Source organism: Mycetomoellerius zeteki, unplaced genomic scaffold (genome assembly GCF_001594055.1).
Source record: "Mycetomoellerius zeteki isolate Tzet28-1 unplaced genomic scaffold, Tzet1.0 scaffold52, whole genome shotgun sequence".
Classification (NCBI taxonomy): domain Eukaryota; kingdom Metazoa; phylum Arthropoda; class Insecta; order Hymenoptera; family Formicidae; genus Mycetomoellerius; species Mycetomoellerius zeteki.
The window spans coordinates 1,155,714-1,173,735 of record NW_017257523.1 but is presented as its reverse complement, the minus strand read 5'-3'; the positions used below and the strand labels follow the sequence as shown (position 1 = coordinate 1,173,735).

At 33.9% G+C, this 18,022-nt stretch overlaps 1 protein-coding gene across 1 annotated transcript in view; it reads right to left on the bottom strand.

Annotated features, from left to right (window-relative positions):
* iav (transient receptor potential cation channel subfamily V iav) overlaps positions 1 to 18,022 on the bottom strand; it is a 31,476-nt gene that overhangs the window by 8,377 nt on the left and 5,077 nt on the right. The window contains exons 3-6 of the mRNA XM_018455915.1: positions 13,660 to 13,775; positions 10,964 to 11,200; positions 7,139 to 7,290; positions 204 to 420 (exon numbers count right to left, since the gene is read on the bottom strand). Of these exons, the coding sequence (XP_018311417.1) occupies positions 204 to 420; positions 7,139 to 7,290; positions 10,964 to 11,200; positions 13,660 to 13,775 (722 nt within the window). The remainder of the gene's footprint in view (positions 1 to 203; positions 421 to 7,138; positions 7,291 to 10,963; positions 11,201 to 13,659; positions 13,776 to 18,022) is intronic.

The window sequence follows — 18,022 nt, the reverse complement described above, 5'->3', positions numbered from 1 at the left end:
ACGTTCAACGTTCAATTATCGGAAACGTATTATTTCTGTAAATGTAAATAGAGCAAATTATATGTGGTAGGATTTAGATATAGATAAAAAAAAAGAAAGGATGTGTAAGAGGATTATTTTACACTTATGTGCATGCGTGTGCAAGATAAGGGTCTGCAGTAGAAACTTGTGCCAATAAAGCGGTAATCTATGGTGGAGCTTACGTTATAATCGCCGAGGGTTATCTGAAACAGTGCCATCCAAGTCGAAGGATAGGAATGATAGAGAGATGATTTCACTCCGGGGAATCCCTTATAAAGAAAGTAAAACGATTGCGAGAATCCAAACAGCATGACCGTGTAGATAATACCGAAAGTCAGCATATCGCCCGTTATCATGCTGTATACCATTGTGACAAACGGACCAGTCAATCGAATCGCTCTGAAGAGAGAAAATAATGTAATAAACGAGAGTATCTTGAAGAGCATAAAGCATCTTATAAAAATTTGTGGCAAAATTATATGCACTGAGAAAAATGTTTTTATTTATAAAAAAAAGTGTTTTCATTTTAAGATATTAAAATGTTTTATTTTTATCTCCGTTTTTTAAACACTTAGGTCCATTTTCATAATATATGGTTGCCTAAAGATTAAAAGTTACCAAGAAATTCATGAATGAACTTTATTGATGAATCTCTTGGTAACCTTTAATCTTTAGGTAACCATATATTGTTCTGAAACGTTTAAAATTGAAGTATCTTTTATCATTAAACAATTAAACGTTTGTTTTGCAAAGATGTTTTAAACGTAAATATTTTTGACGCTGCACTTTTCACAGTTGATACGTATAATCATTTATTTTGTTGGTATGTTATTAAAAAAAACTTTCTTACTTTTTCAATTAAAGTATTTGTTAGAATAATCACAAAGGACTATGCCCAGTTTGGGCCCCGGCTGAACAGCATTGAGACCTAGCTAGGATTGTAAAGCATCAAAAAAGGATTAAAAAATTCCATATGCACAACTTTGTAAAATGAGTCCCTTAAATGCTGCAGCTGTTCGAAGTTCGCTATTATGACTATGTATTGTATGTACCATGTGTAGGACTGATTTTATTCGATTTCTCGAATCATCTAGTATCTGGAATATGTCCAATCTTGATAAAGACAACTAAAACCTTTTTTGGACCCTAAATGAATAGTTATAAGTGATGTAGTATATTAATCGATGAAGAGGGGAGAGAGACACTCAAAGTATGAAACAAAAGGTTTTAATTGCCTAATTGAAATGTGGCCAATATATGTTCTAGGAGCACTCAGGAAATCTCTCCTATAAAGTTAGGCTTATGGAATTTTTTATTCTCTTTTGATACCTTAAAATTTTAGGCATGTCTCAAAGTTGTTCATCCAAATTCCCCTATAAAACTGGGCATAGTCCTTTTGTTAAATAAACACATTTTGTTAAAATAACGCAATTTTTTAATGAAAAAATAAAACAGTTTTTATTAGTTAAATATCAACAAAATAAATGGTTATACGTATCGAACATTTCTCTCGGTGTAAAAAATAGAAAAGTGCAGCAATTTACGAAAATGGTCGAATATCAAAGACAAAATTTCCGAAGTGTGTATTTATTGAATTTAGCTTGTGCAGTTTGTTTTGACTTTAATTATACAATGTTCCACATATTAGCGGTATCAACAAAATTATCATTATTGCTGTTACGTGAATGAGCTGTCATCGTGTTTCATTCAGTGGTATTCGCGTATCAAAGTTCGAAGTAAATCAGTCTATTAACGTCATCGACATCGATTTCACTAGTATGACTCAAATACGCTTAATATTATGCGTACAAAATCCATCGTAAAACATTTACCGACGTGATATATGTGGGATGCACATGATAATTGCATCCCTCTAATCCACCAAAATGATGTGTCTTTTCGCTCGCGCGCGACAATCGCTAAAGCTAGATTCAAACATCATCATCCCGCAAACAAATTGATACACGTATATTTTCTTTCTCGCGATATACGTAATTAAGCTTAATACCGATTAATATAAAAGTGTTGTTTACGATTATCGTCGCGCTGGCTCTCGTGACCGTTCAGATCGTTGAATATGTAAAAATAATAGCTGATTTGGAATACATGTAATTTTATATTTTGCTTCCGTGAAATGGTCCAGATATTATTTGCATTTACCGGTATTAATTCGCACGTACAGAGAAAGCTTTGGATAACGAAATGTTCGGTTAACAAGTTAAAAAGTGCATGGCTTTGAACACTTGATATCGGAGTTCAGTTATCACGTTTCCAGTAGCCGCGATAACACGAATAGGTCAGACACGAAAAGTGCTTGTGCAGCAATCCGGTGTGCATATGTAAACTACTCTTCTTACACGCAGCTCACAAATTTATAACGAGGAAAACAATTAAATGCTAATAACTCTACCTACCAGAGAAATTTAAATACGTTATTGATTACCTTGAAATGATCGATAATACAATTTATCTTTTTTAATATCATTTTTAAAAAATAAAGAATAAGCGCAAAGTGATTTAAGTGATTATAGCAAATGATTAATTTACAACTTTCAGATATTAAAAGCTATTAAAAAATATTAATGAATAATTAAAATTATTCATATCGTAGACATGAACGTACATAAATGAATTTCAATAATAAATTGTGAAATTGATAAGATAAAATTGAATAAGAGAAAATTTATTACGCCCATATAGGTATCCCTAGTATATAGGGATATGTTTAAAATGTTTAAAGGTCTTTTTATTGATATCCCTGTACTCAAAGCGGGAAAAAATTTCATTTTAAGTTAGCGTATTATTGATTAAATTAACTTTGTAATACTCCAGTGTAAGTAAGTTACGACTCTTTCGTTATCATAAAGTTAGAATCGCGACTACTAATATAAAGCAGACTTCGAATAAAGTATTAACGTATTATACTTCATCGCCATTAAAACAATTCAAAGATTTACTTTAATATTCTTCATATTGTGTACCATAACTAAATTTCTTCTATTTCATAATTGTACACAAAAGAATATAATATGTTAACAAAAATTTTAGTTTTAGCTAATTAAAAGAAAATATAAATGAAATTATCGTTGGAATTATAATAAATGGAATTCTAAGTGGAATTATATATATATATATATATAAATTATATATATTTTATTCTCAATATGGTGTACTGGATTCTTCGTTCCTCTTCGCCCAATGATTTTTTTATACGCTTTGAGGATCGCGCATTTGCGTTATACAATTACAACTAACGGTATGCATTGATGAAATCAAAACGATTTGTAATTCGAGACTCGTGGCATCCGGCGTATCATATGCGAGCACAATAGGAATACGAGCTGGAATCGAGGGATCGAAGAACGAACGATTAAAATCGATGCCGTCGCTACCGCCGCCGTCGTGCTGGACGGCTACGGAAAACAAAAGCTTTTTAATCCCGACGCTGCATCCGCGGCCGTCGACAGACCGACAAATTTTTCAGATTCGTCATTCGGCTGGGATTAAGATTGAAGAGACTCGCGTGGCTCTGTGAGCGAACGAACGAATGAGCGAACGAACCGACGCGACGGACGGATGAACGAATGGCGAATGATCGACGAATAATGGCGAAAGAGAGAACATCGATCGAGCCTCCATTAACTCCGACGACGTCGTCGCCGGTCGGTCCTACCCTCTTCCGCTAATCGATGGGTGACCTTATCTTGTCAAGGGTTACCGGCGCCCATAAATCTTCGGCCTTTTTCTCAGAGTAAGTTCAAGGGAGGGTACAGCCGCGATAGAAAAGACACCGCGGATATTCTCCGATATAACTCGCACGGTATAGCTAGCACAGTATAAGCGATGCAACTTGGATGAGGGATATAACATCGTTGTCCCGGGTATCGCGTATACGTTGTCCCGGGAAAATCAATAGGAACTCACCGACTTCCGCTCGCCAAACAAGTTTCCGCTACGCGGGTCTTCCTTGCTACTTTCAGTGAAGTTCGAGAGGGGAGACGTCATATTTTTTTCTTTTTTTTCACCGCCTCATGCAACTCCTTCGGTAATTATACCGGATTAATGTCAGCTGAGCCATCGTATCGATTTATCATAATAATGAATTATAAACAAACTTTTCTTTCTGACTGCTATAATCAATATCTGATTATGAGAAGGAAACTTGAAAATAATTAATTTTAACTACTAGCTTTGCATATACAGAATATTCCATGAAAATTGCATTTTAACTATAGGACTCTACTACGTTAAAAATAACTCTTATATTTTTGAGGAGATACATGGGTGATAATTTTATTCCGTTTTAATTTGTGTTTATTGATCGTACGAGACTAATGTAAATTAAATAAAAATGATTAAATCAATTATATTTGTGTGAATATCATTGCTACCAAAGGAAATGTATGCTTAATATACCGATACAGGCTTAATATAGCTTTTGACGCTGACGGAGTATCAAATCGTATTAAGTCAAAAAAGGGGATAAATTGAATGATGAGTAATATCACGAGAAAAAAATTATAATGTCATTATCGATGCCGTAATTCAATATATCCTTTGAAGTCCAGAACTGTAATGAAGGACTAACTATGTTACCGAGTCCCCATAAAGTGGGCTCCAATATATTTTATTTATTTAGAGCGCGACGCGACGTAGAAGCCGCGATATTCTCCATGCGTAATTACTGTCCATCAGGATCCTCTTTAGACTTCCGACATCACTTCGTTTAAGTACGTATACGTGCAGTAATTCCTCAAAGGTTCCCGCACACTCTCGATGCCACTCAGTGTTTCTTGTCCTCCATCACGGCTGTCGTTCGCCTTGGCAATAAGCCACAGTCACGCCTGAGATTAATTTCGCACAAAATTTAACGGGAGCCCGCTACAAACCCGCCTCCAAAGTTACGGCCTAAGTGCTTTACGATGTACCATTTACCAGCCGCCGTTTTACGTCTGTTTAAATTCAATATACACTCTTTGCGCCTGTACAAGTTCTAAGAACGTCTCTGTATAACTTATAGCTAGCTCTCAGGCACCTTGTATCTCAGGCGCAGCTGAAGGCCAGGAAGAGGATACAAAAGCCAACATAATGTTCTCTTCTTTGTTGATATTTTGCGCGTTTCAGCTCGAAGACATCTGATAGAACTTTTTTGTATTATATTTCTATGATATATAAAATCACCGATTGAAACAATACACAGAGAGATGAGACATGGAACTAATGATTTTGTTAAAGTTTCTAAATATTTAACTAGATTTGAAAATATACAATTTTGTTAGACCATCGAAATAATTTAGTACATAGGATTTCAAGCATGATGAGCAATGCTGCAAAATGTTTTGCCATTTTAGCAACCGGTTTGAGCGACCTATTTATTATTTAATAGTTATTTCAATGAGATTCAGCAAAATTATTTTCAGATCTGTATGCAAGGAAATTTTAGATATTTCAACAAAACTATCCTTTCTCTGTGTAATAATAGTAATATTTGGAAATAGAATTCTATTTAAAAAAACAAGATATGGAAATAGAAATGTATTTTCAATTACTTCCCTAAAAAAATTTAATGATATCAGAAAATAATATCGTTGCAACGATCAGTATCTGATTTGTAGAGAAGTAGAAGCGTCAAACGATTAGTAACTATCTGACACCATGCATCCGCTGAAATATAGTGTTTTAGTGATGTTTACAATCGGATCGCGGTAGAACAAACTGAATTTTCCGAAAGGAGCAGCTGCAATCCGACTGTTCTATTCCCAATGTCGGTCACGTAGGTTTGATATCACGTATTAGGAACGTATAAGCACAATGCGAATGCACGTTCTCGCCTCTCGATAAACCATTTGTCCCATTCTTCGCGGAAGTACATCCGACAAGAGACATCGACATTCGTCAAAGTGTCGTTAAGCAAGAAAACGCTTGCTAGAAGCATGTCGCGAGTAACCGATGTAGGAAACAGATTCACAACTTGTGAAAGTTCTCCGTAAAAACGGGAAATTCTGTCGGCAGAATGCAAATAATTTATATTATGAATTATGGAGACTTAATACGATGCCTAAAGGAAATGTATGTGCTTTAAGAAATTTAAATTATAATCGTACATATAAATGAAAATAACTAAATAAAAAGATTTAAAAGATAATATATAGAAAGATAATCATTGCAAAATTCTTCCTCAAGCTCATGAATAACTTTCAGAAATTGGATTATCATTTATTAATGCATGTCGCTTAACTTATACACTGAAAAAAAAGAGTCTGTTTGAGTAATAACTACCAAATATTGATTAAAATAATTTCAATCAAACATTCGGTTAATATATTACCAAAAATAATTTTATCTTTTTAAATATTTAATAAGTATTACCAAACATAATATAATCAATCAGTTTAGTAATAATTATTAAATATTTAAAAAGGTAAAATTATTTTTGGTTATGTTAATAGAACATTTGATTGAAATTATTTCACTCGACATTTGATGGTTATTGCCAGACTCATTTTTTCAGTGTATAGCACAGAACGTTTGTAATATTATTGCAATATTACTGAAACATTGCAATGTTGCTGCACTGTTGCTGAAATAATCTGTGCTGTATGGATAATATTAAACATTTTCACGTTACAATTTTATTAGAACAACCAATAATGAAGAATGCATCCTTTCATAAAAATAGAAGCTTTTTTCAGCTCTACCCTTGATACTGCGATTTTTTTTTCCTCGTCAATCTACCATATTTAGATCCCACCCTTTTTTACGATTACGTAAAAATAACCAATCACGATTATTTTCTGCACGTTGGCGTACGTAATTTTGAGATACAGCTGACAAAAACCGTTAAATTATACTCAAAGGAAGAATTTGCTCCATTCGATATACTCGGTCCGACAAATAACTTGCGGTGTACATACGCACAGGTGGCTGTAAACACGTCGCCAGTTTACACACGGCGATTGTCCGTGGCGATGGCGCTAAAATGATGCGTGAAACAAATGGGTGGCAGCAATGTAACGAGTGCGACCTGGTCGCGTCGCGCCAGTAAATTGCAACCACTTTAATTTCGCAGCTGCCTCTTTCCCGCGTCCTTCCGCCCTGTCTCTTGTATATTACTTACCCGGCGAAAAACATAAGAAGAAACCACGAGCCCGGCACGGCGAACACCAGTATCGCATCCTCCGCGTGCCGATCGCCAGCGATACGACATGGAATGCACGCGAGAATGAGCAGATTGCTGATCACGAATATCAACTTGGCCGGTTCGTGGCTCTGAAATGCAAATGCGCGCAGACGGAACGTTAGTGCGGCCTCATGCACTCTTGCAACGTTTCAGGAACGTCCGCAGGGGAATCGATATTTTCGTGCAATTTCGATACCTCCGTGTAACGAATGCGTTATCACGACGACGCGACGACGCACAGGGTATTTGCTCGATGCATACCGAGGATAGACAAACAAAATATTCCATACGATTGTCTCAACTTTAATCAACTTTAAGACGATCTTTAAGATATTAGTTTTTGAGAAAGAGATTTTATATTAATATTAAGATTTTTTTTAATTTGAAAAATTTATTTTGTATATATAGGGTGTTCCAAAAGTAACGAATCTTTCGTTACTTCGAAAAAATCTGTAGCACAAGGGTAGAAAGGACTAAACTGAGAAGAAAAGTCCTCTCTACCATTTTACAATTTTCGCAATAATTAATAAGATATTAATTTGAGAGCGCCAATGATCGGTCAAACTTAGATGTTATGAATACAACATATATTCTTAATTTTTAAATTTTTAATTATCTCAGATGTGACTGTGTGCCGAAACATATGGACACTAATCACAATCAATCTGAGACGCTAATAATATAAATATAATGAGAAGCCGAAACATTCGAACATTCCTATATATGAAAATAATCCTCCCTAAATTAATTAAAAGATAAGGTAATTAAAAGGTAAAGAACTTATTGCGAAAAATATTACCTCAGTCAGAATTCGAACTTGGAACCTCTCGACTTTCCGGGGCGAGTGTCTTGTATGTTGTACACTTACACTGTCGGATCTTAATTCGTATTTATAAGATATTAATTACTAAAAATTGTCGAAAATTGGTCTTGAATAATTTTTTACTCAAATACTATCATGAACTTTACAGAAAAACTGCGAGAGACAAAAATTGTTTATTTTCTTCTCATAGAGCTCTAAGAATTTTTTCAGAATTTTTTATCAACTTTTTAGTACTTCATTTTCTTATTTTTACCAACATGAGAAAATACGGTATTAAAAAATTCTAAAAAAAATTTTTAGAGTTCTATGAGAAGAAAATAAACAATTTTTGTCTCTTGCAGTTTTTCTGTAAAGTTGATAGATAGTTTTTGAGTAAAAAATTATTACGAAGACCAATTTCCGGCAATTTTTAGCAATTAATATCTTGTTAACTATTGCAAAAATTGCAAAATGATAGAGGACTTTTCTTCTCATAGAACTTCAGTCCATTCTGCCCCTGTGCGAAAAATTTATCATTACTTTTAGAATACCCTGTATATTTATATTATAAATTTCTTCTAAAAAAGATATAAAATACATATTTTTTATATCACATTGTGTGTGTGAAGAAGAAAAACATTTCTATTCAAAAAAATTCGACGTTAAGCAATAGTAACGACGTTATACATATATGAAGAGTTGAACATACGTTTATCACAGATAAAATATTTTTAATCATTTATACATATATACATTGATTGGACAAATTACAGATTGGATGTTGTGCGATGACGCAGCTTGTGTAGGTGCGTATTAACGTGTTTGAACCGTCGTAGTATTAATTACCCGCAAATCGAAGCGAATACATGTACTTGCTATAATATATAATATAACGTTATAGCTTATGTTTGATTGTATTGAATCAGACCGGCGAATATGTGCTATATTGATCTTGTACAAGCAATAACCAACACGATATATGTATATACATGTATATTCTCTCCTAATTGATAGATATGAATAGATAACCAATAGGCGTGCTAATGCGCCAATGTTTGTACATTTTTGTAATATTTGTGAGAATTCTTGAACCGGCAAGTACATGATATAATTATATTAATATAAATTAATTAATTATAATAATAAATAACAATATGTTATATTATACATGATGTATGTTACAAAATAAATTTGATTAACTGCGATTTCTCTTAAAATAGAAAATAGAGGAAAATTGACAAAACAAATTTAATTGGAAGCTATACATAGTTTAAAATTTGCTGGTGAAAAAATCCATCTTTACTATCGAGGACATATATCGAAATATCATCTCTACCAAAAATGCTTTTAACGCAATCCATCATTACCGACAATGTCTGTCCTGAGATTTATATGACACCGCGAAAAAAATAATATTGTTAAATTTATTAAATTATATAGTTATATTAACACTAATTTTTATTTTACTAAATTCGATTCATTATAAATTTAATACGCAAAAATGAGTTTATCTTTTTATCTATATAATTTGATACAGTTATATAACAAACAATATATTTTATAGTCTTCAGTTATCTATAATATATCATCTCTGATTACACAGTTAATAAAGAAAAAAAGATAGAAAGAACTCTTCATCAAATTGCTATCGCGTTGTCGACGTTGTCGTTATACCGCTATACGTAATGCTTCGATAATCATCGATCTATCTTTCTCTTATTCTTCGAACTCATTAATGCATGAAAGATTAATACCACGAACGTATAGCTTCCTTCGACAGCCGTAGGATATCTTAGCGCATCCATAGATCCGTGATTCGTTACAGTTCACCAATCTCAGGATTTGCGCAACTGACTACACTTAGCTAGCATTGCCGCACTGAAATTGCGCCGTTGAGTATCGGTATTTGCGAAGCAGCACGAAACAACGGGATATTTCATGATTGAGAGAAACGACGAAAATGCAGATGGAAAACCGGAGCATTTTATTTACTCAGAGATTTTTTATCTTATTATATAAAAAATTAATTATTTAGAAAAGGAATCCATTTCACTTACAAAATTAAATTAATTCTAAAAGAATTAATTTAATTTTTTTCGTTTATACTTCGTTATAATTGCATCTCAAATTTTATGCAACTTTATGCAAAATAGCCTAAAAGAAAATTACACAGCTCTGTATTTCTTTGAAATTACTCCATTTTTCTCTATAAAATCCCAGTGTGTTTTATTCGACAAATCACACTTTAAAGTCTTAAATTCCAACTCTTATGTATCTTCAGTTTAATTATGTCTCTGTTTAACAATACGAAAGTTAAAGAACTCCGTACTAATTAGAAAATTAAATCTCGGTTAGTTTTCACAGATAATGTACACTCTCAAAAATATCGGTGAATTTACATCATGCGGTGTTTATATAATTTTAACTGTGTTGGTAATATTAACACCAACACAGTAATAATTATACATATTATATATAAACATCACATGGTATTAAATCAATACCGATATTTTTTTAAATGTAATAGCTTATAACGTGGTGAACAAAAGGTTCGATAATGGATAGTTTTTGAATTATGGCTTATCAAAGGTGTTCTGTGTATGGGTACAAGTTTTATACTTTTTATACTTTTATCATATATTTCAAAAACTATCCATTATCGAGCCTTGTGTCTATGACATCTTTGATTCACTACGTTACAAGCTATATTATATGTGAAAACTAACTCATTTTGTCAGGATCCAATTTTTTATATAAATAGTGCGGCCGATTTAACAAAAATCCTTTGTTAAATCGGGATATCAGTATATCTATTCATATATATCTTCATGTATAATTTAACTGGGTTTTCGAATTAATTGTAAGTAAGCTCCGGATCCTAGATGATAATCTCGCGATTTCAAACGGTAAAACTTCCCTGACGGTGAAGTCACCGCGGCGAGAAAAATGTCCGAGCCTACCAGTTGCTTCAGGAACGATAGCGGACCGACGTTGATCATCTCGCCTCCCAGCTGCACCAGGATGTAATTCAGCACGCCCAGCACGGTGATGCACTCCGCCGCGGTGCGGACGACGTCCGTTATCTCCTCGGGCCACTGCAGCAGCACGGCCTCCATGTCCGCGGGCCTGAAGTACACGGCTAAGGACAGCGAGGCCAGGTGAAACACCAAGATAATCAATCGCTTCAGGAACTGCAACTTTTCAGTGGAGAATAGATGTCGGCGTATGCACCCACGGAACTTTCCGCATCGATTGGCCGGAATATAAGAGCAAAGTTTTACGAGCGGTAATATAGGGGTGGACTCGCGAAAATATCGCTGGTCCCGGGGCTGAACTCAGGGAGGCTTGGATATCGGTCGAGCGTTTGAAAAGATTGATTTATCTCGCATATTTCGAATCGTTTATCCGTTGTATCTGTTTTTCGCAGATTCTATTTTCTCAGTAGTGAAAGCGTAATTTATAGTCGGGATTGATAGCCTCCGAGATTATTTCATTACGTCAAATATGACGAAAGTAATTTTTATCTTTTGCGTCTAATATCACGCGCGTGTTTCTTCATAAAATGACATCAATTCCAAATATAGCGAAACTTTATAATTTGCGAACGGCAGCTCGCGCTACGACATCATTGCCCGCGTTATCGCATCACGGCCGTATTATCGCGCATAATCCAGTTATACCGGACGCAACGTTTAACGTCTTTTGTTTTATCTTTTAGCTCGCGTTATCGCAACACTTGTTTGTAAAGTGGTAATCGCACGCGTTTAACGGATGAAAACATTTTAACGAGCCGCTCCGAGATTGACCCTGGTACGATCCGATAATACGAAAATCATAGCCAAACAGACATAATAATGCTGCATATTGCGTTTACGTGCGGTCCGAGTGTGGCCGTGATTAGTGCCATAAATGGGACACGTTATGGACGCGGTGCAGTTATAATATGCGCGATACGCGCCCGTCTGCTGAAGCCATCGGTGTACGTACGAAAGCTCGTTTGTGGTGCGATCGTAATTGCAATCAGCTCGCCCGTATAACTTCGATAGCCATCGTTTCGAAATCACTGAGCCACCATGGACCCGCGACAGACTGACTTGAAATAACCGGCGCAATTATACCGCCATCGCCGGAAGCCTCATCGACGTCACTCGACCGATCGATCCGAGTGTTAATCGTTCCAAGTTACTCGACAGAGAAACTGAAAGAGAGAAATCGCTAGTAAACAGCGCGACAATATCTCGTACTACAGACACGCATTTGCGCTCGCATCTGTATGCGAAACCGCGTGAAAATTGGATCTAACATTTTATCAATTTTGAATGAACATTCATGCATCATTTTCCTCTCAAAATTCATGTTTTCCAATCGTTTAAATCACTTTAATCGCTTAATTCTTTCCCGAGTCGTTTATGGAGCTATCTAAAATAACGGTTTTAAAAATTTACACCGTTCAGAAACTTCTATACTCTGATAAAAACTATGTTTGATGATATTACCCTGTCTCTTTCATAAGTGACCTAAGCAGCTTTGCGAAGTAACATGTTATTTATCGGCAATTGTCCAGGTGGCTCATCTGTTGTCAACTACATAAAATATATATAAAGTGAAAAAGCATCGCAACGTGAGCTGCTTTTGCGATGTAAGCCGATCTTCTTCAAAGTGCTCGCGTAAAGATTTCCCAAAAATATATGGTCTGGCGACGGAAATCTAAAATTGCCTCTTAACAAATAGAAATATTTTTGACTGTAGAAGATAGATTCGTCGACGAGATTAAGATTGATTTATCTTTAGATGCTATCTAATAGATTCGATTAAGGAGTTACTCAAAGAAAATAATAAGCTTTTAGCAGAAAACAATTTTCGAACAACATCAAATAAATTCGATAAACGATTTTTGTTTCTACATTATTTAAATTTTGTTTATGTATTATCTAATAAAAAGATGTCATTTGAAAATTGCATTGGGGAAACCATATTCTATAGTATTTACATATTAAAAATATCTTAAGTTTTAATATATTTCTTAATACAAAGCACTACTATATTACGCAAAAATATACAAAGTACGAAAAAACGCAAAAATATAAAATTGAAGAACTAAAAGAATCAACTCTCTTCTTGATGCTTTGAGTTGTGCTCAGAATATAAAAAGAAAAGAAATCGCTCTTTGTTCGACGTAAGAATCAGTTATACGAATACACAATTCAAAGTTATAAGCTCTGAATGAAGCTGCCATTGTTTTATAAAAGAAAATCCTGTATATCATAATATATATCAAGCATTATTTTTCATCTAATATTATTTATAAAATTTTCGAATTTTGATATACTTTTCATCGAAAAGTTTTTATTATCAAATATATTAATTATTTAAACTATTTTCAAGAGAGGGGCTGCTTTTTCTTTACATTTCGTATTTTATTTCGAAGATGGATATGGAAAAATTTGATATTCGGAGGAATACCAGTAAAAGATGAATTAATAAAAGATGAGGTCAGTGTGTATGCCTTGCGATTCTATTGTTACAAAGAGGATCTCGAGTTGTCGGAGCAAAGTCAAGTATAAAGCCGAAGAGACGATGAAAAACTTCAAAATATAGTAACGTCTTATAATTCAGCGAGAAACGAGCGGGAACGCCATCACGTGGACGCACTTACTCGCGCGAAGGTCTTCCATTTTTCCTCAAGTAATCGCTGAATAATACCACCGTCCAGCATGTCCAAGTGCTCCTCCTTCGTACCGTTCAGAATGATAAATAGCGCAGAGTTCCAGTCTGAAATAGAAATTCGGAGAGAGCCATTTGCGGTTAATGGAACATCGCTTTAGGGTTTGTGCCGCGATAATTATGGGTTTTGCATTAGTGAGCGTGCATATAGTGTGATGTATACAGGTGCAGATGCGAGCAGGACTTTTCGGCATTTTCTCCCCCGCCGACGGAGGAACATCCGGCACGAAAGATTTCCGCTGCAGAGACGGAAATTTTCCGTCGCCGCCATGTGTCGTCGCCGTACGGTCAAAAGATAAATCCGCCGCGCCATTAAGGTTTTATTCAAAAATGTTCACAATCGCTAGAGAATGGTACAGCGTTTTCAAAAAATGCCAATTTAATTTAATTTCTGTATCCGCTGTACATCAATACAAACTGGACAACATCCGGACGATTCCATGGCGAGATGGTTGTTTAAATATTTGAATCACGATTACTGACTTTTAAACATTTTAGCGCGATCAATATAGTACACCTTTCGTCCTGCCAAATCGCGTCGTGCAATATTAAGTGCAACGTTCATGTGCAGCGTTACTGAGAGACTCGGTTGTGTATTGATCGCATGCATCTGTCGTCGCACTTTGCCCGGCTTTGGCGCGAGTGCTAAAGTAATTGGAACTTGGAGGATTGTATCCTCGGGAGTCCTTAATTACCGCTCGACACGAGCGAAGGTGTACGGTAGCTTGACCCGAAAAACATCGTTTCCCGAATAGAAAACGTCTAAAGTGAGCGCTATTATTTTAGTTATTACTTCAGTATTTTTATATTTATTAATATTGACTTTATTTCTACATAAAATTTTGGGAATATGTGAAAAGAAAAAGATTTGAACAGATGTTAAGATAGAACTTTAAATTCCAACAACGAAAATCGTAATTCGCACATATGTAATAGCAAACGTTACACTGATTGAGATTCTCAAACGATTATAGGTTTATAATTTAAGGAAGGTAATTCGGATATCAGATAAGTCAAGCGATAAAACGGATCTGATGTTAATGTCAATATTCTCGATCCGGTTCTCAATCTTGCATGACGATCGCTGACCTCTCGACTCCAAACCGGTTGGTATCCACGGCGAAGTTACTAACGCGTGTCCGTTACCGCATCACGTAATTATATCTGACTTTGGAACATAGAGCCACGATAGTTTTCCCCAAGCTTCCTCCTAGTATACTCTCGGCCACTACTAACCTCGACCGGACATTGAACCGATCTTAAATAACAAGTACCACTTTGGGCGTCACATTTTTCACGATTGATAGTAATTATTTTAGAGGACTAATCCGACTAGTCGTGAAATTAATAAAAAAAATATTTTTGAAATACACTTAGAAATGTGACGGTATAATTTATAAATCTATATGTGTGATTTTAAATACTACTAATTTAAATCCTAGACTTGGGTTGTCAGATCCAATACCAACATTTCCAGGAACATGTCCGAGGCGATGGTTGAAAAATGGATTATTATAAATTAATTATTTGAGCTAAATCTTGTATCAGTTAGTATCTCTAGGGGCCGTCCATATATATATTACGTAAGCAAATTTTAGGCCATTTTTACCCCCCCCCCTCCTTCCTCATGTAAGCAAGCGTAAGGATTTCGGAGACTCCGCCCTATAATTATACGTAAGATTTCTGTACACGTTCAATGTCCAAAAAAATGTTCACGGCAGTTACATGATTTTTTCAATATTATTATACGAACGATATAATTGCATTGAAAAAATTTCAGACAAAAAAGTCTTACGTAAGAATATATGCGACCTCTTCCCCCCCCTATGTAAGCATTTGTAAGAATTGGTCTAATTCCCCCCCCCTCCCCTAATTATGCTTACGTAATATATGGATGGCCCCTTACATAAACTATGGTACACTAATCATTTTTTAATGATAACATATTTTAAATTGAAATAACTTCTTTTTAAGATAGAAAGCCGAGTAAAAAAAACTGTAGAATATATAGAATATATAGAATTTTCTTGAAAGTTTTTTCTGATTATTTAGAAAAAAAAAACTTTTAAAAGTACTCTCAGTGATGCCAGAACAAATCACACAACACAGTAGACGTGCTCGTGAATTACATAATTTTGTATAAATCTTTAAATGTCAATGGTGTTGTGATCGTGAGAAGTAGCTTAAAAAATATGAATTTCGTTAATATTATGGCATTTCCAGGATAGAAAATTTCAATCACTAGACACGGGATCAGCTAAATTCCGGACTTTCCCAGAAATCCTGGCTATCTGGCAATCCTAACATAGACATGAACGAAATTTTTTCCTAAATAATAAATAAATGTAAAATATATTCAAAGAGACTCTTTCTAAAATCATAAATAAATGTAAAATATTCACATTGAAAATAACTTATTAAGTAAGTTACTTAATTAAGAAAGCTAAGCTTTTAATAAAGCAAAGTTTTAAGCTTGTATAACTTGTTTACAAATCCGGCTTAAGATAAAGAAAAGTAATTAATTATAAAAAATAATTTAAAAAATAAATTTATTACTAGTATTGATTCTATCCGTGTAAAATAATCTTTTGTTTAACTCGCCTTTATAGGATTTACTCATCTTATTTTCTAAGGCTCTCTGTTATTGTCGTTACGATAAAGTCTGCGATGTGCGATTCTGTGCAACTCTCGAAATAGACATCAGCACATTTCTACGTTTTTTTTTTTTCGAAAAGTTCTGATATCGAAGGTAAATAATAGAAAAGAAAAAAGTTATATAAAAACTCAACGGATAATTAAAATCGCGTGAATGTCTACTGGATGTCATCAAGTTTGCAAAGTTGATTTTTTTTAGCAAGAATTTGATTTATATTTGATGTTTAATACTGAAAATTATATATGTTATATGAATTAAACTTTGAAGGTGTTAATAGAAGTCGAAACTTCGCATTTATTAGATTTTAAGTAGATATTTAAAAAAAATAAATTAAAAATAAATTAATTGTGATAAGTAGGCAATAAATTTTTTAAACTAAAGTTTAAATTTATAAAAAGATTTTTTAAACTTTATCGTAAATAGAGCTTAGTACATAGCTATTTGAGGATTTCATTATGCATTATGTGAGTTTTATGATATCATATTATTTACGAGTATAAATTTCAACAAATTCATTATAAAAAGAAAGAAGAATCGTTTCGTTACACACTTTTTTGCTTTTTTCATAATGCGTCGCGTTACCCCAAATATGATTTTTTTTTAAAGAAAATTATTACGAACGTATATTACATACAAATATTATAAATTACGGATTTCTACAGAAATACTTAGAAATCGCTACCTCTGTAAGATGAGACTTCACTCTGTAAGAGTGAAGTCAATTTCAATCAATTTGATAGGAGAAGGGATCACGGCCATCTTTACTCGGTGATCAAACTATACCGAAATATATCATAGATTTTATTTCTGCATTTACAATGAAGCGTATTTATATGCCATTTTTCTATTTGTGCAAAAATATTTAAAATAAAAAAGTAAGAAAAGTATTATTTAGTTCTCACTTCAATCATAAAAGATGTAATTATATCCTAGGTAATCTTTGCACTCTATAATATAGCAATTCACAGTACAGGTTAACACCAATACCCATAAAGCACCACTATGTGATGACCGTATAAATATGGCGTCCCGGCTTTAGCTTAATCCGAAAATAAACTATAGCACGTTAACGATCTAAGTATTACTACAGAAATCTGTGATAAACTAATTTACTTAATCGTTAAACATATGAACTATAATTTTAACTAAAATAATTAACCCCACTTAATATTAATCTTTAATAGCAATTTTAAAACTACGCTCCTAAAACAAACACATCTCTTGAATTATAATACGAAAAATAAAAGATTAAATTAAAAGATTCTTTATATTTTTATTTCATTTTAAGATTCTTTATTTTAGTAATTTTTATATTTTCCATTTATATATAACTTTACAATATTTTTCATGGAATTACAACTTTATATCAAGCTTCAAATTTTTTTAACAATTTTTAGTAAACTAGAATGTGGAAAATTTTGATATACGAACTCAAATATATATTTTTCTCCTCACATATACATTGGACAAATTTTATATCACGTGTTGTTTAAAACTCGAAAGCTGCCGTAGTCTTCTTATGTAACGTCTATGTGTGAAGGAAAAGTCTGAAATAAGAGCTTGTGCAACGTGAAAGATGGTAAGCGTCTTAACGATCGCGCGTCGTCAGGAATCTGTTCCCGGTCAAGAATACCGTAAG